General features: G+C 31.1%; 1 protein-coding gene across 1 annotated transcript in view; it reads right to left on the bottom strand.

The window, feature by feature from the left end:
* LOC130891598 (putative epidermal cell surface receptor) overlaps positions 1-26,866 on the bottom strand; it is a 56,541-nt gene that overhangs the window by 20,852 nt on the left and 8,823 nt on the right. The window contains exons 2-5 of the mRNA XM_057796429.1: positions 14,763-15,107; positions 11,770-11,988; positions 10,922-11,045; positions 1,738-2,609 (exon numbers count right to left, since the gene is read on the bottom strand). Coding sequence (XP_057652412.1) covers positions 1,738-2,609; positions 10,922-11,045; positions 11,770-11,988; positions 14,763-15,107 — 1,560 coding nt within the window. The remainder of the gene's footprint in view (positions 1-1,737; positions 2,610-10,921; positions 11,046-11,769; positions 11,989-14,762; positions 15,108-26,866) is intronic.

Below are 26,866 nucleotides of genomic sequence, written 5' to 3'. Positions count from 1 at the left end.
TTTACAATACTATTTATGATTAAATGTCATTCTTGTGATTTTTGTTAAATGTTTTAATGACGAATCCGTATGTTCCTTCTCTTCCAAGTGGGTGGACGATTATTGTTTATTTCTTTCGCTGTATGTCATATTCTCTTGTATTGTGTAAAGGGAGGCAGTGAAAGTTTGAGCTCATACTAGCTAATCGGTTTGTTACTGTATACGCTTTAATGTTACTGTGTTTAGAGTGTCTCTGTCATGTTAAATTGTCTATTGTGGTTATATAGTAAGTGTAGACGACTAATCACAAGTAGTATGGACGATCTCAAAGTGATATTGAGTTAGTTGAGGACGAGGATCGATATGAAAAGCAAAAAAAATGTGCAGAAAGTGGTCAAACTTGTTCATTCAAACAAGCGGTTCATAAGAATTTAAGAGAGGGAGAGACCCAACGTACTACAACTAGCTTTTGATTTACGAGTTTTTCCCTGCTAAAAGTCTTCCTGAGAACCCTTAGACCTGGTATTGAGGGACGATGTCAGAACTAATGACAACAATTCCAAAAATAGCCTTCCCGTTATGGGCTCAATGTTGGAATAAGTTGGCACCCAAGGCAATATTTGAAATTAAGCAAAATTTTATTTACTTTGTTTCTAATACAATAATCATATCCTTTTTTTCCATACCTCGTATTAAACTCGAATGTGGAATTTTTGAATTATGTATGTCGACTTGTATTCTCATTTCTTTTATCTAGTGGTCAACATTCAATTGAAAAATATTTTTTTATATTGTGCGTAATTGTGTGTAAGTTTCTGTTCCATCATTAAACGCTACCTGATCCAATTAGGAAAATACTGGAAAATATTCTCGCATTTTATGTACATACATTGAAAATTTTACACAGGTTCACCATTATATTAAATAACTTTATTTACAAAAAATTTGTACATTTGTACAAGAAAATCTACAGGATTATTTAAAGCAAACCAGATTATCTCCAAGAATTTTTTTGTAGTTTCGGAACAAAACACCTCATAATTTTTTCAAACGTTAATTACTTTGAACATGCATAAATTCTGAAATAGGTCTAATTAATTCTCATACGCTTTGATTCAGTGATAGAAAAAAATGTATAACTGGAGTCCATACCATAAATCGAATCCATTAGTGTGATCTCCATGCCTTTCGACAAAAATTTCTTTCGCTTCTCTTCCCACTCTCGCTTAACCATCATGCCTAATCGGGATTTATCACTGAAGAGATAGTGTTCCGTACTAAATTCCACGCTAGTCGTACTTGTCATCACCGAGTAGATTTCTTCCATGTTTATTTACGATTTTGAAGTAATGCTAAATACAGTCAGTTTAAAAAATGCAAGCCTTCCTATCCGTTTATATGCACTTCTTATTCCAACAAATCTTCCATGTTCTGCACACCAATTCCACCTCTCTTGACTCAATTAGCTGCCGATAATTTGCATCGTTTCACACCACAGGCATGATAAACATGTGAATTTTTGTTTGGTAGCGTTTAAAATTACTAATAAATTTTGTATTTCAAAAAGTAATTGATAATAAATGAGAATGTTTAACAGATAACGTTCAAATCGGTGTCTTGTATTGTGTCATGAAAAGCATAATCATCATAAATTATTTCTAATTAACTTTAGTTATGGAATTATATATCCTTTCAAATTATGAGGATATTTTGTAGCGAAATATTATATAAACTGAATACTCATTTGGATTGACTTACCTGAATCATTATCATTAGAAGTACATATCCATGATTTGCAGCAATCCTCTTCAGAAATATGACCAATTTTAGCCATATTTGGTGGACAAGGTAGGTTGAGTGGAGGGTGAGCGGTTACTGGTGGGCATGTATTTTGGCATTCAATTTTTCCCATTTCACAATAACATCTTTTCTCACACCCGGTCACATTAACCGGTAACTGTTCCCAGTTTTTGTAGATCTCTCCTTGAAAATCACAAGAGCCATTACTTTTGCATTTGATACTAGATGGGCAGCAGTTGGGGGGTGATGCGATGAAATTAGGAGGAATGGTTTCCCATTCTATACATTGGGGATCAAGAATATCGACTCCAAAATAAGTAGGGCATTGAAGTTTGAGACATTTCATTCCTCCTTCTTGACAAACACAAAGTGAGTCACAGTTGTCATTGTACTCTTCTCCAATTCTGAATTTTTTTTCTTTATATTGACATTCTTTATCAGTAGTTTTGACTTTTTGGACATTCTTTGGATTGTCTTCAAAATTTTGGATATTAATTATGTTCTCTCCATTTTCTAGTTTCAAGTATTTCACACTATTCCTAACAATAACAAATCCATCAGAGTTAACTTTGAATTTTTGCCAATTGATTTTATCATCGCTTATGTCTACTATTACAGATGTTTCAGAAACATCGATTTTGGGCTCCAATTTAACTAATAATGTTGTAGCATTCACAAATCTAGCCGATATAACTTTTCGATTCCGTTCGTCATCTTTCTCTGACTCATTTTCTTCTAAAGTAACATCACAAAGTACCTTTTTACAGCACGGATCACTTGGGTTTGGTACTTCTACGCATCTATCACTTGTTCTAGCAGTTGGAGGACACCTAAGAAAATTTTATATTAATCATAATACATGATCGAAATTATTGAATTAGTAATCGATGGTATTAGTATCTGCAATAATTTCTAGAAATTGATTATCATTGAATGGAGTACGTATTTTTATGGGAAAATAAATATAATGAGAAGGTAAAACGTGATTGTATTGCAGCTGATTTCCGTATAATGAATGCTGGTCAGGGAACTTATCATCATAAGTGAATATTACAAATACTTAAAAACTTAAAAATAATTAGACAGGCAACCATAACTGAGTTAGTGATAACTTTTTATTTTTTAATAGTTTTTAGGCTACCCAGTGGTTAGTCAAACTGATGACAAAATTCTATTGACAAATAAAACAATTTCAATTTCACATTCATGTCTACAATACTTTTTAATATTACAGCATACGCTCACGTACAATTCTAAATACTACAGTACTAAGTAAGTTATAAGAAAGGTATGTGTCATTATTATAATCATAAGTAGAAATGAGTAGAGTGTAAATATAATAATTATTATGTTTTATTTTATAATTATCAATTGAGGTCGGTTAAGGTGGTATTTATTGAAATGCACATACGACATAACGATGCATTGAGGAGAGTAAGAGGCTTACCAGGATTGAAGAAGAAACCATACAAAATTGAAAAGTGGAAATACAAATGAAATAATGATTAGCCTTACGAAAACTTTAATTCACTTCTAATATAATTGTAAATATTTCATAGAAGAATGCGACAATAACTCATCGTCTCAGAACAGAAACAGAGACTTGAAAAAAATTCATAATATTTACAATTTACAATTTTGATCGTGGTTCTATTAATACTCAACCAACTCAAATGATTAATTAAGATTTGTGACGGTTTCAAATTTTGCTATTTCTTTTAAAACAACATTAAATTCATGGTTTCCAAAAACCAAAAGTCCACTTTGGCGTTTCATTGCCACGTTCTCTGCTTATATATATATATATATATATATATATATATATATATATATATATATATATATATATATATATATATATATATATATATATATATATATATATATATATATAATATATAAGCGGTTTCTTATTGAGAACGTGGCGTTTCAATAATTAATCAAGATTTTCGGTGGTTTCAATTGTATTAATTATTGTAAAAATTTTTAAATTCATAGGATTCAAAATTTAATAATCAAAGTGACGGTTATTCAAATTTATGTATTTATTATAGTATTTACCTACTTCTTTCAGAGATGATATTATTAATTTACTTTTTTTAGTATCTAATCATAATTTTCTGAGCGAAGGAAGAAATAAAATGTCGGCTCGTTGTAACAGACATCAGACGTAATTTTTGGTATTTAGCTTATTATATCACATAAAAATTCAAAAACATATTGTTGTTAAACGAAATGCATGGAATTATCGATGAAAAGATATGGAACAAGACTATTAAAACTAAAAAAAGAAATTTCAAAAATTACCCCTGAAAAGTCACTATGGAAATTCAGAATAAAGGAGCAGATATTATCAATAACATAGAATTAATTTAGTTGGGTCTATTTAAGGTAAAATCAAATTCTATAAGTATAATAAGGCTTCTTGCAACTAAATTTGTGATTGAGAGTGTCAAATAGGGCCCAAGAAGATTTCATCATCATCATCATCGTGTAGAAGGCGTAGCGCCTGTTCAGTTCCGGTTTTTCTGCAATAGTTCCTGTGAGGTTGATTGCCAACTGTCCCGCCATCGTTTTGGTGATCGTCCAACAGGTCTTCTTCCGTGTGGGATGTTGTTACGTACGATTTTTGCTATTCTATCTATGGTCATTCTGTTGACATGCTGGTTCCATTCTCTTCTTCTTTTTCTCACCCATCTGATATGTCGTCTGTTTCGCATTTTTCCCTTATGTCGGTATTTCTTTGTCTGTCATTCGGTGTGTAACCCATTATAGTTCTTAGCGTTTTAATTTCTGTTGTTCTTAGTATCCTCTTTGTTACCGACGTTTCTGCTCTTGCTTCTGCTCCGTATGTCATAATCGGTCGCACACATGTTTTTTAGATTCTGGATTTGCATGGTATACTGAGGTGTTTATTTCTCCAAATTGGTTGCTTAAAATGTCCCGATACTGTAGCTGCTTTGTTCACTTGTCTCCTCACTTCATCTTCAAGGAATCCAGTGTTTGTTATTTTGCATGCTAAGTATTCGAAATACATGATTTGGTCTATAGTGGTGTTTTCTATTGTTAACTTGCAGCGCAGAGGTTCCTTAGCTATGGTCTTGCTTTTTGTCTTGCTCGTTGAAATTTCCATATTTAAATTTTCTGCGCGTTTGCTAAAGGCGTGTAACATTCTTTGTAGGTCGTCTTCTGATTCTGCAATGAGTACGGCGTCATCGGCATAGCAAAAGATGTTAATTTTGTAGGTTCCCATGCGGTAGCCTAGTCCCAAGTTTTTTACGGTCTCTACATCCAGTACATCCATAACAGTATTAAATAGAAGAGGGCTAAGGCTGTCACCTTGGCGGATGCCCAACTCCGCCTCCGGTACAGGCTGGGTGGATTGAGTAGCCCAGCAAGTGCCGGTCCCAAGCCCGGATCAAGGAGGAGGGTTCCCAGGTAAGGTTAGTAACCTGCCTAGGGTAAAACAATTCATTGCTCAAAGCACCGGAGGTGCAGCTAAGAAGATTTAAGAATAGATTTACCTTCGAAAATTTTAATTTGCTACCAAGATGATTTTATAATATTTCAAGAATAACGTGACAATAACCCATCACCTCTTACAAATGAAAAGAAACGTTAAGGACAAGCCGAGAATTTTAATCGTTTTCGACATATTAAAAATTTTGACTAGTGCTGTTCTAATAATATCCAGCCCAGTTAAAAAAGAGGAATAGATAAATAATAAAAGGTTAGATTGTAAGAGTTACAATATATTTTTTTAATTAAAATATGATTAAATATAATATTTTTTAGAATCCACAATGATGTATAACCGTGTCAAAACAATACTCAACAAGTGTTAATTAATTTTGTATCCTGTCGGTTAAGACTATTTATTCCTTTTTTATCAGTCCTTATTCTGAATAGGTGTGAAGGAAAATTGATTATTTTAAAATAATAAGAAAATTTATTGTAATATATGTGTAAATTTTTGATGTGAATTAATCACAATTTCGATTTATTTTCAGTTTTCATTAACCCCATACAGCGTAGATAATTTTTTTTCACTTAATGAAAAATACTACAGCAGTTTTGTTTTGTTCTTAGTTTAGAATTTTTTCACTTATATATTTTAGTAACCACCCGGCAAGAAGTAGCAACCATGCAAAATATTTTTCATGGTTGTGATTTTAAACAGCCACCAAACTCTACTTTATTTTGGTAGACTCCGCCTACAACTAGCTAGACATTCTGATTGGCCTGGAATGTGTACTATTTAATGGATGCTAAGCAAAAAGCCCTGCAATCGCATTCAATTAGAAAATAAGACGTAGACGACAAAGGTACGCAATTATGGCGGTCTCCCGCTCATTCAACATATCTAACGAAATATATGAATATTTTTACTTTCAACATCAGTTCCATTATTTGAATTGTATATAAGTAAAGTATTTTCATTCCGTATAAATGACGCGTTTTCCATGTACCCGTCGTTTTACGAAGAAAACTCTAGACAACCAGGAAATCCCTAATTTTTGGGGGCCTGTCCGGGATGCGTAAAGCCAGTTCCAATCATTGTGAAACGAGGTCATTTAAAAAGTCGCGCTGTATCGAGGTATAAATTGGCCAAGAGAATTAGGCGTAAATAAAGGACAATTCCCACCACAATGTAGCGCTTTCCTCGGAAGCACGGTATGGAGTGTCTAAAAAAATGCTAATAAGGGGTTAATAAGTCTAGGTAAGTTGAGGAGGTTATAATGATTAATAAGGCTATGGTAAGTTTATGTTATTCATTGTATTATAACACATATTACGTACATAGTCCTAAATATTAAAATAAGTTAAAAATGGAGTTTTAACAAAACACAATAAAAACTAAACTAGTGCTGTGAACCATGTGACTTTGCATTTGGTTGTTCTTTAAAAATATTAAGGGCAAGATTTCTTTTTCTTTTATTTTGTCTTCCTAATTCATTGTTTGTGGTACAACCAACCTGAATCCGTTTCGTGTCTGAATGCAAACCTGGTTTAATTTTACGCCGCGATACGGGAGTTGGCTGGACTCCTATTTTTCGACAATTATTGTGGCTGGTTTTAATTTTCGCTAAAAAGCATTATACTTGGGCTGCACTTTTAATTTTAGCTAATACATTATTCAATTTTTTAATGGTGTTGGTCATACTAGGCGATCCATTGAAGGAAACAACTTCAGGTATCCTCAAAAAATGGTGCGAAAGGTTTTGTTGATGTATCATTTTAAAATCATCATTTTCAGTAGACCTTTTTTGTGTATTAATTATTTATTTCATCCAATTTTTCGATCATTCTAAGTTCAGTTCACATATTGTGAGAATCATCGTGAATATCATCCATGTTTTTAAAAACTCTGCAGGAATGTTTTCTCTTAAAGCAAGTTTAGCTAAATCATGTTTATCATCTTTTGTTAACAATGGTGAGGTGTGTATTCTAATGCCGTACTTTACGCGCAAACTGGGCACAAATGTTTACAAAAACGACCACCTTGACCAAATGGACAATCACACATTGCAATATCAGTGTATACTGTATACAGTACTTCATTGTCCGATTGTGATGTCACCAAGTAAACATTTTTTTCAATTTTATTTACACGCATACCATATGGTAAAACTTACAGTAATTACCATATTAAGCCCTCTCTTGAGTGAAGGATCATTCCTTATGGTGCTCCGATTAATTTTCTTCACAACAATTTTTACTGTAACACCACATGATTTATCACAGTCACGTTCACTTCTTTTTTATTTTTAAGTTTATTAAAAGCACTATGTAGACAATCATGTGATATACGATAATCGTGCTTCTGTGGGTTAGGGCATGTACGATGAACAATCCGTTTGTGTGCGTTGATTCACTAAATGATGTTATGAATTGTTGACATGCCAGTTGTGATGTTCTGCTTCTAATAATGCTACATTGTAGTATAGCATGAAAACATTCCTTATTATTAGGATCTTGTCTAAACTGTAATAGTTCAATATTATTATAACACTGTAAAGTACATAATAGCTCCTTATAATCCATTGTTACTTTTTGTTTCGAATCGTGGTGCTCTACAAACACTGAGTAAAACAATAAAATGAGAATCTGATGAGTGTATACCGTTTCTCATTGATTAATTCGACGTCGTACGTTTTTTTTATTAATGTAAACCACACAACGTAGCGCAGTGTTGCATGGTGGTAGGAATTGTCGTTTATTTACGCTCTTTTCTCTTGGTCAATGTATACTACGATACAAACGCAGAGTGTTGCATCTTGGTAGGAATTGTCCTTTATATACGCTCAATTCGATACAGCGCGACTTTTTAAATGACCGCGTTGTACAATGGTAGGAACTGGCTATTCGCGTCCGGGATGAATATGGACAAATAAAGATGAATGAGGATAAATAATCGAGTGAAAAATCACTAGAACGATGTGAAAAAGTACAACGACGTGGAAAACACTAGAACCACGTAAAAAACACTAGAGCGACGTGGACGTGTGGAAACAAACCGATTTGCACGCGCCAAACTTTTAATAGATTTTCCGTGATTAAATTGATCATTCTGATCGCAGAACATTGTAAAATAAAGTAAGATATTGTGCCATTAGAATATTCACCCAACCATTGATCGGTGGTATGAAGGGGTTACGAGAAACGACAGGAATAACCTGGTAATTTCATACTTTCATAGTTAAAATTCCAGATTATGCTGTTCATATTCCAAGCTTATTTAACCGAGGTTGCTGGAGCTGGAAATAAGTGAACTAGATAGTTTAAACCAGAAAGAAACCTGAGGTGAGAAGTATTTTTTCTTTTATTGTTTGAAGTATATGAACTATTTACTTGGCTAGTGATCTGTGGCTCACGTTTGCAAAACACAATTGTAGACAGATAATTTAACAATATATATATATATATATATATATATATATATATATATATATATATATATATATATATATATATATATATATATATATATATATATATATATATATAATGTCTATATATAGGAGTGTTATCTTGGACGTGGCAATGAAACACCAAAGTAGAGACTAACTTTAATATATTTTCCGTGCTTTCGAATGCTTATGTATGTATTCATCGTCTGGGAAATAATAAATTAAGATTAATTGGAATTAATAATTTATTGAAATTTTTTTTATTGTATTGATGACCTTTTAGTCTATTTTCTAAATACTGAGATATCTGCCCTATGTAGACAACTCACAATTAGTACAAGGCACTTGATATATAATATTACTTCTTTTGTATTTTGTGTTTTAGATTTTAGTTTAGTGAGATATTTCACTTGCAGTAACAAATCATGAAACATCGAAGAAATACATAAGGCGGACAATACGAAAGACGAAGAAATGAAAAAAGACGAATATTTAAAGAAGGACGATTATTTGAAAAAGGATGAATAAATGAAGAAAAACGAACATTTGAAGAAAGACAAAAAGATTAACAAGGACGAAGAGATTAAAAAGGACGAACATTCGATGAAAGACAAAGATATGACGTAAAATATTTGGAAGACCAATAAGAATAATATCTGACAGAGTCCTTTAATACCTTAATATTGTTCATTAATACTATTTATACCAGTTGTGAATTGTATTAGTTTTTAATTCATTTCACTTGTATGTTTTTATACAGGTCATTATGTTCAAATATTAATTCACTTACTTTATTTCAAAGCGGTTATACATATATTTTAACCTTATTTATTCGTTTTATCAAATTCATCTATTTTTAAAGGTTCTACCCTATTGATTGTGATACTGTACTTGAAATATTGTGTTTTATATTTATTTCTTCCCAACAGCACAATAATCAAAGGTTGATATCTACTTGAATTTACTATATATACATATATACTGTTTTATCGAGGAAGTTGTTAGGGTAAACAATTGAAAGATGAAAAATATCTATTTTGTATTTTTGAATGCAAGAGCACATGGCATAGTCGCCACAAATAAGTGATTTTGAACAGTCACTAAGTATATTCTGTTTTTCTGTTTAAATTTGGCGTGCTCTGCCTACAGTCATTGCGACTTTCTGATCGGCCTCAAATAGGTGTCAGTTCGCATATGCTATCACGCTACAGATATCGGGACATAACGGGATTTCAAAACGGTACTCTCTTTTATATACAATGAACACTCAATTTTTATCAAACTTTTTACACATACTCGTATTCTTAAGAGGCTATAGATAGGATAAAATTGATATGAAAAAGTATTGCATTTTGAAGAGTGAAAATAGAAGACATGAGTCAAATATGCTGTTAGCTTCAGCAAATACAATAAATATTTATTATTAGGTTGAAAAGTATTTTATTATCAGGTGGTGTTTGAGCAAAAAATCTAATGTTTTCCTGTGACACTACAACTTATTAACATTGGAAAAATATTAAAGTAAGAAAACTATCGGCGTGGAACTTGGAGTTTTGAGTTGTAGTAACGGAGCTTTAAATTTCGTATTTAAGTACATATATATTCGTCAGAAATTCAATCGCTTCTCTTAGGAAAAAAGTAATTTTACAAAAAGAGATTTTTTTATCTTTTAACATTTTTTCCGTCACCAAAAACCTTTTGTGTTCGGATTAGATTTGTATTTTCAGACATATTTTGAGGAAGTAGTAGTAGAGTTGCCAATTCCATAATATACCCAGTAGATAATTTATAGTATCAAAAAGTAGTGGTGAATGGAAAAGAATATCGACAGCAATCATATCACGGAAATACTGTTGCAATTTCATGGTTTTTCGATTTTTTGTCCTTGGAAATTATGCAAAAAACTTCGATCCTTAAAACTGATACTATTTGATTCGTGAGGCACAAAAATTTTAGCGGACAGCTCCGTGACTTAAATCATGATTTTCAGTAACTATTTTTTCTACTTAAGTCTATTGAGAAATTTACAAAAAATTATTTGGTATGAAATTACCAAATGTCTACTTGACTAAAAGAGGCAGTTTTTTTACTGCATTCGAACGATTCGAACGTAAAAAGGAAGCGATGGAAAATTTGAAAGATGAGATAGTTAGTTACTCAAGTATATTGAATTTTTTTCAAGTCAAAACTATGTAACTAATGTTGTTGTTGTTTCCTTTAGATTTATTTACCTTGGCTTGCATGTCATTTTTCCACCAGCTTCACAGGTACATATTTGACTGCACTCTTCTTTATATACATCTCCTCTATTGAATGTCTTATTATTATATGAACAAGATTCTATTGGTTCAGTTGCTGAAATAGACAAAGAATAACATTAACAAAGTTCAGTAACAGCTAAAATATAGTTGGGGAGCATCGAACGCGAACCTGAGCTTTATATTTGAGCAAACTGAGCCAAAGTTTGTTAAAATAAATAGAAGATTTGATGAGGAGCACTTTCATTTACGCTCGTTACCAGTTTACCAGTTTTACTTATACTGGTTCATCCATATGAAGGTGGCTATTCAGAATTCTGGCCCCTGTAACATTCTGGGGTGTGCCCAATATTTTCAATCGTTAGTTCAAAACAAAACTGTTTTCATAAATTTTACTCCCAATATTATCATAAATTTTTCGAACGTAAAACATACAATTTCAAAAAAATGGTAAAAGATTGGATAACAAAGATTTATTCGCGTTTGATGCCTCATAACGTTTCGATTGTAGCGTATGCTGGAAAGGTTCAACGTGTACAAATTATGTGCTTTATATAATCACGAATCCATATGTATCTACGTAAATGAACCTATAACAAAACACAGTCGACATCGGATCCAGCACAAGTTGATTGGGGAAGGAGCATACGAAAGCAAATTATTGCTTGTTTTTATCACTCATGTAGCGGCAATAGCTTTGAAGGAATGCTGATTAATTATGAATAATTTCTTTGCCACAAATCAATGTAGAAATTTGATAATGAAATCAATTTATAATAAATTGTATTGGAAACGGAGACATTAAACAAATTTATATTAACCTGTATCTCCAGCACACACTAATATTGAACAGCACATATCCTCTGTAGGTTGTGCGAAGCATAATGGATCATCGATTTTCTTTCCCTTCCTAAAAAGTGGCGATTGGCATCTATCTTTACATTGCATTGTACCATTAGTACAAGTGCAAATTGATTCACATTCATTTTCGATTTTATCTCCATTTGCATATGTTAAACCTCCTTTGGTACAGAATAAATCTACAAAAAAATCAAATAATGAGTAAAAATTATTTGTTAATTAATATTAGTTAATTATAGTTATCAATTCATTATAGACAACAGCAACTTTGTCACTGATCACTCAGACTCCTTTTTCCATTTGATGTTCTGAATCAATATTCAAATTGACGCATGATAAAAATGTTATGTATTGATTCTGAAACTTTGGTGTTTAATTTTACCACAATCCCACTACGAGAACGCTCATAATCTTTTTCCTTTCCATATGTACAAGGACTCTCCCAACAACTAGTTTAAGTACGTTTTCTTGGTGAAGTGTGACAAATAAAACACCAATGGGTACTCTTTTTATTTTATTTATTGGTTGGTAAGATAGAACTAGTGTTTGGTAAGGTAAGAGAGGTACGATGTCAAAGTAACTCTCATAACTGTTATATAGAATAAGATCCAAAAAATATGAATGATATAAGTCTTAATAATCTTCCAGAATTTATATGAAGACAATAAAAATTTAATTGATTGGTATTAGAAACCATTAAGTTTTAGAAGATATATCACTAAATCAATATCAATTATCATTCTTATCACCCACGTAACACTAAGGTTAATTTAATCAAACAAATGAAAACTCAAATCCATCATATGACAGTCACTTTGTTATCATACCAATCTCACCTCCAAACACTAACTCTGACAGTTTAGTCTTATCTATACTTTACCAAATATAAAATCAGTTACTCATAGCTTACAGTAAAATCCTCAATATTTAATATATTGTTATTAATAAAAGATAAGATAACCTGACCTAACCAACTAATATATTAAAAACATGAACTCCTTGTTCAAATTGTGATGAAAAATACATTGGTTAGTCTAAGAGGTCACTCGCCATTCGAATAACCTCTCTCAGAAGTGACAGCAAATTATATAACGATAGATGCTCGTTGGCATCACAAGTTTACTATGAAAATCATTCTGTGAATTATGAATCTGCCAAAGTCTTGACAACTGAAAATAACTACAAAAAATGCCTATATCTAGATATATATTGTATATATTGTTCAAAATAATCAGTTTATTGATACAAATACTGATTTAAGGCTATTAGTAGCAACCTAACCTAACCTTACCTCACATATAAAATTTAACTTCATTCATAACTGCGCGCAGCGTAACCTATTCTAACTTATAAAAATGTGATATCATTCATAATCTAACTAATAAATATTCAACTTCACTTATAGCGATCGAACGATCTCCATTTATGAATACATGTCGGCCGGAATATATATTTAACAGAATACACTTTTTTGTGTGTTTAAATTGCCACACTTCCACTACGAAGACTTTGTATTCATCATCATGATGTAATAAATGGTACAAATAAACAAAATATTGAAACTATCGAAATTTTGATTAGAATAGAAATAAGACTAATAATACACATTATGTGAATATGAATAATTATAATTTAATCAAAGGGATTAGAAATAGACCAATTAGTAATTTTTAAAAAATAATAGTTTCAACTGAAATGCGATAATAACAAATTATAATAATAATAATTATACTGAAAACTATTACTGAAATTAATATCAATAAAAATGAGGAAATATGGGGATTAATTATAATAAGGGGTCAAAATTACTCAAGAAATTAATTATAAGTGCAGACAGCAAAGCATCATTTGTAAATTTATAAAAAAAGAAAATAAATTATTAGACTGAATAAGTTATTGAAATACACATAATAATATTATTAGATAAAAGTAATAGAGAATTATGTGAAGTAAATAAAATATAAGAGACTAAGAGTTGGATATATATAAGGAAAAAAATTTAACTTTTAATCAATAGTAACATCAAATTTACATATATACAAGGATATGCTTAGATACCATAATCATAAGTAAAGAGACGGTACTTCTATATTAAGGATCAATAGAAAATATGTTAGATTAAAGTACGTAAGAAATACCACACGGCTTTATAAAAGTGAGATTAATTTTTCCATCAGTGATTTTATTTCTATATTAAGAATTATTTTTCGCTGTTTGATTTAATCAACTTTAAAAGCGTGTATTTATTATATTTTACTTTTTGAGTTTTATTAACTATAAAAGCTAGTTTTTTACTATAATTTATTTGTTAAATCAATATATGATTATCTTATGAATCATATTACAATATAATCATTTTATCTAATGCGACTTCGTTACATAGGACCCTACGCCTCTCAGTGATACCAACAGCAGCAGCAAATAGCTAAAATAAACTATAGCACTATCAACGTGCTATAGCTTTGCATCTTGTAGAAGGTCGATGCTCAACTCAGATTAATTTTGTGTAAATTGGTTGAAGTGTGACGAAAATTATTGTACGTGTCAGAAAAACTTAAAGCGCCTGAGTAATTTCATCGAAAAGGCTACATAATCTCATTGAAAAATAAGAATGAACACGTACAATGAGGTGATTAGAAAGTTATTTAGAAAGAAAAAGTATTAATCTTTATTGTTTTAAATGCGTTAATTACATTGAATTTCATGTACATGAACCTTTTACACTATATATTTGAAATATCTTCGCAGGAATCATCGCAGAAAATTGATAAACCAAAAGAACCATAATGCTATGATATGTAATTTTATGAAATGATAATTATCACAATTTATGAACTCTACAATTGGTATTCATGATAATTTAAACCAAAATGTATACAACCGTCAACAATAGCAGACAAGAAATTATTCGAAGAATACAGTTAATACAACATTATTATTAATCAAAACTTACCAGGCGACGTATTATCCAAAACATTTTTAGGGGATAAAATTTTTGGTTGGATCATTTCATCAAAATCATCATCATCGTTTATACTAACATCACTTAGATCAAAATCATTGGGATTAGAAGAATTCAATAGAATATTTTCATTTTCATGTGCATCCATACTGAAGTTGATTGCTCTTCCTTTCGGTTCATCCGCTATCATGCCGCTATTATTGGCTTTGGAGAGACTTAGATCGAATGAAGCTGAAATCGAAACAGGTGTGGGCTGGAAGGTCCCATCGGAATCCTCAGCTAACATACTCATTGCTTCGAGCATCTCTGCTGGTTTATAAATATTTTTCTTAAATTCTGAAAAATAATTATAATGTTTGATCACAAATAAACTCTTATATCTTGTTGATGTTCAAGATACATAATTGATTGATATTGTCATCACTAATTAACCATAACAAAGTCTTCCGATAGGTGACGATACTAAACGATGTATGTACCATAATATTTTGACTCAATTCAGTTTTTGTGCTATCTTCTGATAAAGATTATTCTGGGTGGTGCAATTTAGACTTACCAGAAATTTCAATTATTATAAGATTTAAATCATTGACGTAAACATTGACCTTGGAAGTGGTATAGAAGTTTTTTTCACATAATTCGTTGCAAATAAAATGTGCTGTTTGATAATTTTTTGATATTTAATTTCTTCAAGATTTAGAGTAAAATTATTCGTCATAGATTTTCAGCATAAAATAATAGTCTGTATATTTTATTTGTTGGTTTTCACACACCAAAATTTTTATATTTGCAGAGAAAATTGTCGGATTTTAGGTATAAAAGATTATCCCACTACTGGTTCGCACAAAAATGCCAATTTAACTCGTTAAAGTTACTTTATTTGAAAAATATAAATCGAAAAATTTTTTTGCTGATATAGCACTATTCACTATTTTCACTATGTTAGAACTAGTCTATGAACAAATAAATAGGCGTGCGATGGGTTCATCAACCTCGTCGAGGATTACAGAGTTGGCTATGGAATATTGTGAATAAAAAGTGAGACTCGTTGAAATTATTGTTTTGTTTATTGTTTGTGATTGTCTTCTGAGTACTCAATTCATATGAAATAAAAGTCTTGTCATAATCTTTGTCGTAACGGATTAAATATTAAGTAGGTACTATTTTTTAGACCATTTGAAATAAAACAGAATACATTATTTACAAATATGATTAATATTCATATCGGTAGAAAAGTGCTAAAACAATGCAATCTTGAGAACTATTTCATCAATATCGCTATTATTTCAATCGTTTTAGTATTTGAGTATTTGATAATAAAACACATGTTGTAATCATAAAAGCACTATCTACAAAAGAGACCAACTTTAAGATCGTTGTCGTAGTTACTATTCTCAGTGCCGTCAAAAATATATAGACGCCATTTTCATAAATTAGCGTGGGCTCCGTATGAGAAGAAAAAAATTCAATTGTCCCCTTAATCATCAAAAAATGAATAGAGTATGCACAATATTAATAGAGTAATAGAAAACGTAAAAAATATTTTGCTAAGTCAGGATGTTCCAGAAATTTGTAGTAATATATATATAGTTCAGTTAGGTAGCATAAAAATTTTAGCTTCAGAAAATAGCACAATTGAGTAACGGCACTCAATTCTTTAATAAATATACAACAAAGTTAATGAACTAATACGATTACATATTACATGATCCATTTCAGTTATAATGATATCGATGTATATTCCATACGTAATTATTCTACAAAGAATAATACTTTGTATTTTTTCTTAAAAGTTAGTCAAGATATTATTTATACGAAATATTTTTTAAGAAATATTTATTACATGTTCAAAACTGAAAACAGAATCAATAAAATGTCTGATAATAGTATTTCTATTAATGCTAACATAAATACTAGATACTTCATGATCTAACTAGTTAACTTCTCGTAACTGCTCCCTGCTTAAGATAAAACAAAATTGTCGAAGGGGTTGTTGTGCTGTGGTCGATAGTTAGTTTTCTAATTTTCTTCAATGTGAAGTATCTTAAAAAAGCTCAATAAATAGTCGGTGGTATTATAAAAACTAGTAGGCTGGGAATATTGCATGTTGTGAGGTGTATTGATTTTGTATTTAATTGATGATATTGATTACTTCAAGTTTAATTCTGTTCTACGAGTTCACATTCGAATTTTGATATTAGAGAATTTTCTGTTTTAATTTTTTATTAAATATAGAATTACCAATTTCTCATTCTGTTTACAGTTTGAAAGAGTATTGTGTTTAATTAATACCTAATATGCTCTTATCACAGTTCCATTTTATTTTGATTGACTGATTGATCGATAGTTGGGTTTTTGAGCTCTCAAAACTAGTCTCGACTGATGATGATTTGGTTACTGGTAGAGATTGCTTTATAATGAAGGCCCCTTGTACCGATTATCTAAAAAGATTTGTGAAAATATCTATGGACGTATGGTAGGAGAGGTTTTGGTAATGAGAATTTGTATACTGGCAGTAAAACAGATTCTTGAATCTAATGATTTTGCTTTCTTCCTAGAGTTTTTCTAAATGACCTATTAGTTTTAGTATTTCGTTAATCGGTATTATATGTAATTTCTAATTGAGAAAACAGAATGACATTTTAGAAATCAATAAGACTTTGATAGAAAATTTGGTTTGTAAACATTTTCTCTACTTGAGAATTATGTTTTATTTCGTCGTCGAGATCGACTGTACCAACTAGCCATTTTTAATAGCGGTTCCTAATCCATATAGAGACTGTTCATTCAGAACTACATTCAAAGAAAATATTCATTTGAGAAGTGATACTAGTGATTTAAATGAATTAAGGGTTGAAAAAATTCTCTGCATCTGAAATTTAGTTTCATGAATTTAAATCTACATTCGACATAAATTTTTATATTTTGATGTTTAGTATCTGTTTAGTTTCATAATTGATTATAGGGTCTATTTATCTTTTTCTTTAATATGTTTTCTATCATTTTCACGGATAATTATTTTCTTTGAATAAAGTTTTGGCTTTTTGAATTGCTAAATTCAGGATATGATAGTTGAAAGTGAAAAATTTATCAATCAAAACAAACATCTGAAAATTTTGAATGCAGATAAATGAAACGGTTATTTTGAAATCAGAAGATAATGAAATTATCAAAAACAAAGTAATTATCAAAGCTGCTCTTGGGAAGAACAACTTCTTATTTCGCCATCAGATGCAAAAAAAATGAAAACTCACAAAACCATACCCCCTAAAATTTAGAGTTTGCCAAAACTGCACAAACCTGACATATCTTTTCGACCAATTGTTTTAAGTATTCAACCTCCTTTTATTCCATTATCTAATTATTTGAAAAAAAACTATATCATAAATATATGGGATTTCAAAGAAAAAATTAAAAATATGAAAATTCCCGACGACTATGTATTTGTTTCGCTATATGTAGTTTCTTTATATAAAAACATTCCTATTACAATCATGAAAAATATATTGATAAGAAAATGGAACAACGAATTAAACAACTAACACTTACAGCATACCTCTTACCTCGAGAATGAAATTTATTAATAATATAAATAATTGATTTTTCCTTATTTTTTACACCTCAACAATATGTAGCAGGTATAAGTCAAATAATTCGTGGTTGTATTAAAATTTACAAACTAGAGCTATACATTTTTTTAGTCTCTTAGTCTATTTTCTAGATACTGTGATGTCTGCCCCATGTAGACAGCACCACAATAATTACAGGGTATTTGATGTATGATATTATTTCTTTTCTTTTTGTTAAAATTAATGAAAATTCCTATAGTAACCAGAATGAATATTTCAATTAATCAATAATTCTATCAACTTCAATTTGAATATTGTATTTTATGAGTTTAATAATTTTTACAAGCTTTAATAATATCAAAAATCACCGGAAATCTTAATTAATTATTTTCCAGACCATGAATACATAAGTATTCGAAAGCTCTGAAAATACCAAAGTTAGTCCACTTTGGTGTTTTCTTGCTACGTTGTATGTATCAAAATAGAGGATTTCTACTATTTACCTCTGAAATAATTTGGACATTCATTATTTCGAAAATGAATTCTGCCATTCTCGAAAGGAGAAAATAAATCAACCTTTTTGTCGATATTAACATCCCCAATGGCTCACAATTGCAAGGAGAGGTTGTAACTACTGTCTAGTTTCGACGTCATAACGTTTACTGATTAAGCTGGTTTCACACAAGACGGTTCTATCAATTCCCATAATTAACAATTATGGGCAGATGACAATTCTCACGGTATAATTTAAACAACATAGATATTGTGTTAATGTGTGGACAGGAATAGTGGGTAGCAGGTAGTAGGTCAAAATTTTTTTGATAATCCTGAATGGTCAACTATAACAAGAATTTCTCCAAAATAATTCCTACCCATATTATGTGGTATTCCTCCAAACATGCAGAGAGATATGTACAGAAAAAATTTCCTATTTTTATCATTCTTTCACGCAGTGGCTGAAAAAATTGGTACATTCTATTAAGAATGCTAATTATACGACAATTATCAAGTTTAATTATTTAGACTAGAGAAATATGATACTGTTTCTATTTTTAGTTCGTTGAATGTTAATTAATTTCTTGTAGTGTAGGTGCTAACAAAAGGACCGCAGAAAATATTTTCAAATTCATCTGAACTCTCTTAGATAAGAGAATAGGACAATTGTTAACAACTCAAAAATCTGGGTTCATTAAGTATCTCAAAACTACAGAATAAGTTGTATCAAATTTCATTTTAACTAATAATTCAATCAGATTATATTTTCCAAATAGTAATGTTTCAAATGAAATGCAATAGTAAAAATCAGACAATGTGGATATCATTTTCTCAATGAACTAGTACTTTACAATTACTGATTACGAAATCTTTGCAACATGGTACGTGCCATATCAAGAACTGTTTACACAAACTCCATTGTTTCATATGAATGGGAACAATTTTTATGAGATAAGCCGTATACATTAACAATAATTGGTACGAAAAAAATGGTTATTTTGTTGAAGAATAGAAAGTAGTTGTGTGGAAATTATTTTATAGAGGCACTCTTTCATTCAATTTTGTAACTAAATATAAATATATAAATAGTACCTATTGAAAGTTTAGGCGAAAATAAAAAAAATTATCTCAACATTCATATTATTTTCTATAGGGATATATAAATGTATGTAAAGGAAAATATCAAGAATTCTTTTCATATATACTTACTGATTAAACAGAGCTCAATAAAGGAAATTTCGGTAATGCAGTCTTGGGTGTAAAAAGATTTTTTCTTGTTGTGGGGACATGTATATTGCAGTACCCATTTTGACTGATATATAATCGATCAAAGTAAATTGGACGATTTTCTCATTAGTTACCTATGCTACATGTTTAAATATGTCGAGATATATTCACACACGACAAGTCATTCTCCGAAGTTCCATACTATATTTCGGCAATGTATATAGTTCTATGAATCAAAATTAGCTAGATTCACACCAGATGCTGCCACTTTACTTTTTATACGACCACGCTACTTGTCTGCCGTATGTTATACTCAATAATAGCTACTAAACTGGAATTTCTGGAAACGATGTTAATATTCATGCTAAATACTCAATCTACTCTATTTACTACTACTACTAGTACTACAACACCAGAACTCAACTTACCAATTTCAGTAATTGCTAACTAGCTTCTAAGCAATAAAGTATCGTTAAGTAATTATAAATTTTATGAAACTAGATATTAGTAGATAATATGAAATTTTTCGAAATACTTTTGTTGCTAACATATGTTTGTTCACAAAATAGTATAACTATCAGTGGTCAAACATTGTTGTAGAACGGCAAATATTTCTCATATGAATTAATCAATCAATTGTTGGCAGTAAATAATTTTCAAATCGCCGGCACAATACCGTTGTACTTTTCATATACTAGAAATACGTTATCCGTTTATTGAATCTATATTTTATTTATTATATTTATTGAGTATATCTAAAAAAGTTAAACTGTTGCAGCTAGAATATGTTTGTAAGTCTTGAATGTACATAGCTGGTTTCAAAGTTTCACGGTTTCTCTACATACTCAGTTCAAACAAATTCCAACATTTATCGACAAATATAGCATGTATGGAAATTTACACGAGGAGAGACTTTCTAGACTTCTCTTCGCCACGTTTAGAATGATGCACCATATTCAGAACATAAATAGAGTCCTTTTGAACAAAAGTTGGCTATTTCGATTTTTATTTAGAATCTAGTTATAAAGAAAATTATAACACGCTTTGTCAACGGTGTATAGTAGTTCCATTACTACTCACAACCGATATTTTCTCCCTTCCAGTAGCTAGTGCTTCATTTTAGAGAAAATCAATTTTATTTCGTTATTATCTACTATTGGTCCTATTATTCTGTTCTGTTACACTTTTTACGCATTGCAGACGTACTAGAATCGGTAGAAGATGAGAAGATTTATCAAATTTTATGTATACAATTAAAATCCAATGAAAATTTTGTCAGCTGTACTGTAGTATGTTTGTCTTGCAGCACGCGGAAATTCTTCTTCTTCTTTTAATGCATATCCATTAATAGATGTTGGCGACCACATTTTTCATGGTTTCTCTATCTCTAGCGGTATGGATCAATGTCTGAATATCTTATATACCCGTCCACTGCCTCACATTCTGCAACCATGACATTCTCTTCCGTCTCAATCCTCTCTTGCCTTCAATTTTGCCCTCGACTATCAGCTGAAGGAATTGATATTGATGGTCTCGCATTATATGACCAAGGTATGCAATCTTTCGTTTCCTCACGATGTTAAAGAGTTCACGGTCTTTATTGATACGCCTGAGAATATCCTCATTCCTCACTTTGGCAGTCCATGGTATCTTCAGGATTCTACGATATACCCACATTTCGAATGCCTTTAATTTGTTGATGTTTTTACCTTAAGGGTCCAACCCTCCATCCCGTAAAGAAGCACTGACCAAAAGTAGCACCGCACAAGTCTTAGTCTAAGATCAAGATCAAAGTCGGTACATGTAAATATATTTTTAAATTTTATGAATGTACTTCGAGCTTGTTCAATTCGGCATTTTATTTCACCGTCCGACGACCATTCTTCATAGAGCCATATATTTAAATTTTTCTACCCGTTCTATAGGTTTTCCATTATATGTTACTCTAGATTTTCTAAACGTATTCGCTTCCCTAGTGATAATCATGAATTTAGTTTTTTGATGTTGATGTTTAATCCCATGTTTTGGCTATGTCCGTCAACTATATTAATTAGTTGTTGTAGGTCATCTATATTATTTATAATCAGCACTTTGTCATCGACGTAACGTATTTTGTTGACCCAAACTCCTTTGACTTTGATCCCAATGTCTCTATCTTCAAGTGACTCTCGAAAGATGGCTTCAGAGTATATATTAAACAGGAGCGGCGACAATATACAACCTTGACGTACTCCTCTGCGAATCCGAACTTGCTCAGTTAGACCATGATTTACTTTGACTTGCGCTTTTTGGTGCCAATACAGATTTTCGATACAACGAATGTCTTTTTTGTCCAAATCCAATTTTTTGAGGAGCTGCATAAGTTTGTGATGTTGAACTTTATCGAAAGCTTTCTCGTAGTCTATGAAGCATAGACAAACATTTTTTCTTTGGTCGTAGCAGTTCTGTACAAGGACCTGTATTGCGACTATTGCCACTCTAGTACCTAACCCCTGTCTAAATCCAAATTGCGAGTCGCTTATATTATTATCACATTTTCTATATAATCTCTGATGTATTATTCTTAGGAATATTTTTAGGGAGTGGCTTATAAGGCTAATTAGCCTATGATCTTCACACTTTCTTGCATTCGATTTTTTTGGGATAGGAATAAAAACTGAAGATAGCCACTGTTCAGGGAACTCTTACTCATTTGAAATGCACTCACACCAGTTTTTATAACTTTTGCGTTTTTTGCAGCATTAAAGAAAAATCAGATAAAATAAGATACGCAACACAAGAGAAGCGCCAAAAGATTGGCAATACATAAGAAAATGAGATACAAGAAACTGTATCAGTTATAGAGGAATCACATAACTAAGTACAGTTAGCAAAATATGTAAGAAAATAATAGAAAACAAACTAAGAAACGATTTAGAAAGAACCATAAAAGACTCACAACAAGAATTTAGAACAAACAGAGGAACAACAGATGCAAACTTAATAGGACAAATAACTGGAAAAGCAATAAGAGAAGATTGAGAGATACACCTATGTTCTATAGACCTTATAAAATCATTCTAGAAATTCTAGAAAACAGAGGTATAGAAGCAAAACTAATAAACGGAGAAAAAGCTTTATATAAACAGACGAAAAACTATGTCATAGTAAAGCAAGAGGTATCAAATAAATTTGAAACAATAAAAGTAGTAAATAAGGATCTATAAGAAGCATATTATTATTCACCAAAGTGTTAGATGAAGGAATGAAAGGAAAAAAAGACAAATTAAACAGTATAAAGTCGGTCATTAAAACATGGAAGAAAGTAAAATATCGGAGAGACTATACGCAGATGACATGACAATAATAGCAGAAGATGAGAAAACAAAAAAAATCGACGATGATAAGAAAAAAGGAAGAGACCCATAAGATCAAATTAGAAGAATCAAATAGAGAGCAATTCAAATGCCTCAAATACTTTAGCACGACACAAAATGGAAGAATGGAACATGAGATAAACGAGAGAACTGAAGTAGCTGAAAGATTATTCAATGCAATGAAGACATAGTTTCTAGCCAAAAAGGAAATACCAAAAACAAATAAAAAAAATATATAAAAAAGTAGCCACACCCACATTAATATTTGGATCTGAGAAATGGACACTACTAAAAAATAAAATACAAAGTACAGAAATGAGATTTTTGAAGAAAACAGCTAATAATTCAAGAAACGGCAAACTGAGGAATAAAACTATAAAAGAAAGTTTGAATTTAAAACCAATTCAATATAAAATTGAGGGACAATTGAGATGGTTTGGTGATGTTATGAGAATGGTAGAAGGAACGATTAATAAGAAGGATATATGTAACATGAGCTTTTAAAGACCGAGGAGGAGCTGGACAGGAGAAATTAAGATAGCAGAGGAAAAGATGGCTGAGGAGAAAAGAAGCCAACTCAATAATTCAAGTCCAACATGCCTTACACCTGAAAAGGTAGAAAGGCTTCAGGATTAAGTAAAGTAAGTACAACTTCTCGATGAGTTTCTCATGCAAGGATTTTTCTTTTTCTCTACTTTCCGAGGTAGTAGGATTGGTCTAAAATAGTCTTAAAAGCAAACTATAATACGGTACATGATTTGCTAAATTCTCATAATCTCACTACGTCGCATTACCTGATTGTGTCAAGTATTTTAAAGAATAAAGTTGAGCATATTTCGATTTTGAGAAAGCTAGGAAAATGTGCTTATTTTATTGTTATAATCAATGTTCATAAATGTTTTTTCATCCATTTTTTTATAGTTCAAATAATTAGATGATATTTTTTTGCAATTTCAGTTGAACAAGGGTTAACAGTGAATAGCAATATGAGCTTAGTAAATTATTGCCTAAAAATAATAATTTCATCGATGCAACTTCTTTTATTTCAGTCATACGATTCCATCTCTATTTTGATCACATGAAAAGGATAATTATTAAAAAAAATTCAGTCGTTTTAGATATGGGTATTTTTATCAAGATTTTGTCGGAGGATGTATTATTAAAGATATCACGTCGTTCCAGTAATATAACATTATGTGACTTACCAGCGCGAAAAAGAAATTTCTGAATTTATCAGCTTATCATACAATAAATAGTTTAACTTTTCCAGAATTTTATATAAATTCATTTGTACGAGTTTATATTATGTTCATTAAACACCATGCGAAATCGTAATGAGTACCTTTATCTCTATTCCGCTGCCATATACTGAAATTCATTAATAAAGTGATGGAAAGTAGTATTACATCATTTTAAGTAAATTCGTATCCATTTATATCCTATACGGTAATGTACCTCGTGCTATACAGGGTCCATCTTCATGTATAGTGATCACGGACGATCCGTAATATTGCTGGTGCACGGAGGAAGAAGAAAATGCACCTTATCAGAAGGCTTTACCACCAACTAACCTAGTTAAGAATTATAAATGCTTCGGAACAAGAAACTGCTGTCAGTTTATCTTCGGCCTCTGAGACGATACCTTTATCAGAATGCGAAAGACAGCAAGCTGAAAATAACGAATAAATTTCAGAAATACAGCAAAAAGTGTAAAAACTGTATACGAAGCTGAAAATACTGAGCACATTGCTTAAACTACCACTACACCAACACCCAGAGTTATACTGTCTGATAAGCGTTTCGATAACTTCGAGAAATTTTTGTCTTCAGAGACTTAAAGCAGAAAATTTACTTCAGTCTCTTAAGATAAACGAACGTCAGGCAAGGTAATTGTGAGTATTTGTGTAGTGGTAATAAAACAGATTATTCAGAATGAATATTACCAACGGTTTCAGAAATTTCAAATTCCAACTGAAAAAGTGCAAAATGAAACAAAATAAAAAGAGATTAAACAAATGATAGAGTTCCGAAACAAGGAGCGGAATACTATTAACGGAATGGAATATTTCTTTTAACAGTGCAATCGGAGTTTACTCTGGAATCTTATAGCGGTGACAATGGAAAGAAAACCTTCATTGGTGAGACAACCCTCTTAGATTGCGCGACGGAGACAGTGCAGAAGAGAGATAAAGTCTTATCATAGCATGAAAAAGATAGCACAGATACAATACAGGCATGGCCGCTGATCCGGATACACTGTTTTGTCTAATGGAGTAGGATACTACTCGTACGATACATATCCTCGGTAATTGTCAAACTCTCAATAGCACTCTTAATAACAGTCTGTGGAAAATCCTATGATTTGACCCAGTGAAAGAACCTTGCTTCAAAGCAAACAACTATCTGAGGAGTCTCAACATCTATAGATCCTACATGAGCATGGGTGTGGATAATGGGACCACAAAGGAATTATCTAGGGCTAGGATTGCAATACCGCTCTATTCTTAGTAATGTAATATTTTGAGATACTCTTAACAACGATCTTAAAAAGGTGATTTTCTGATTTTTAATTTGAAAACATCAAAAAGAACATTTCTTTAATTGATTGGTTGGAATCAAACAGCGTGTCATTTTTTATTGGCATATTTTTTGTTGAATATTGACAATCGTTTTTTATTAATTGAGTTTTGCTTTTAATTAATAAAGATTCAAAAGTCTGCCTATCGTTAAATATTGTGAAAAACCCTTCTTCTTCCACACCCCAAGTAACTCTACCCGTGGACTTAGTCAAAGTACAGTACACAAGGCGTTGACCAAAAACATATTTTATCGATAAAAATTAAAAGTCGACCGAAGTCTACAATGCTGTGAAATTATGCCAGACTATGTGAAGACAATTTATTATAGGGGGCACTTTCAACCTTATTAGAAAAAATAATGTGAAGTACGAGTATTAGAGTGACATAAATCCTCACATATTTCGTGAAAAATATACACAGTTCCCATCAAAAGTAAATGTCTGGGCAGGTATTTTGCTAAAACACATATTAATTCCTAAAATTCTGGAAGATAATCCAAATGAATTTTGAAAATAACGTCCCAGCAATACGGTGCTTCTACACACAATTACTTTGTAGTAATACGTAATCTAGATGAGGAATTTCCTTGAAGATGTATTGGATGACGCGGTCCAATAGAATGGCCAGCTGAGTCACCCAAACTAACACCTTTAGATTTTTTTTGTGGAGATATTTCAAATTTAAAGTTTATGCTACAGCTTCTGACATTACCTATTGACGTTTCAAAGCAACGAAATCTTGAAGAATTTCTCCTGGCACATTTCATTGAGTTCAACAAGAGTTTGATAATTAGATGTTTTGATGCCAAGAAGTAGATGGAACATATTTTGAACAATTATAAATATAATTTTTGAAAAAAATAAAAAAAT

The sequence above is a fragment of the Diorhabda carinulata genome, chromosome 3 (genome assembly GCF_026250575.1).
Source record: "Diorhabda carinulata isolate Delta chromosome 3, icDioCari1.1, whole genome shotgun sequence".
NCBI classification, from domain to species: domain Eukaryota; kingdom Metazoa; phylum Arthropoda; class Insecta; order Coleoptera; family Chrysomelidae; genus Diorhabda; species Diorhabda carinulata.
The sequence above is the reverse complement of the archived record's forward strand: the minus strand, read 5'-3'. Positions and strand labels throughout refer to the sequence as shown.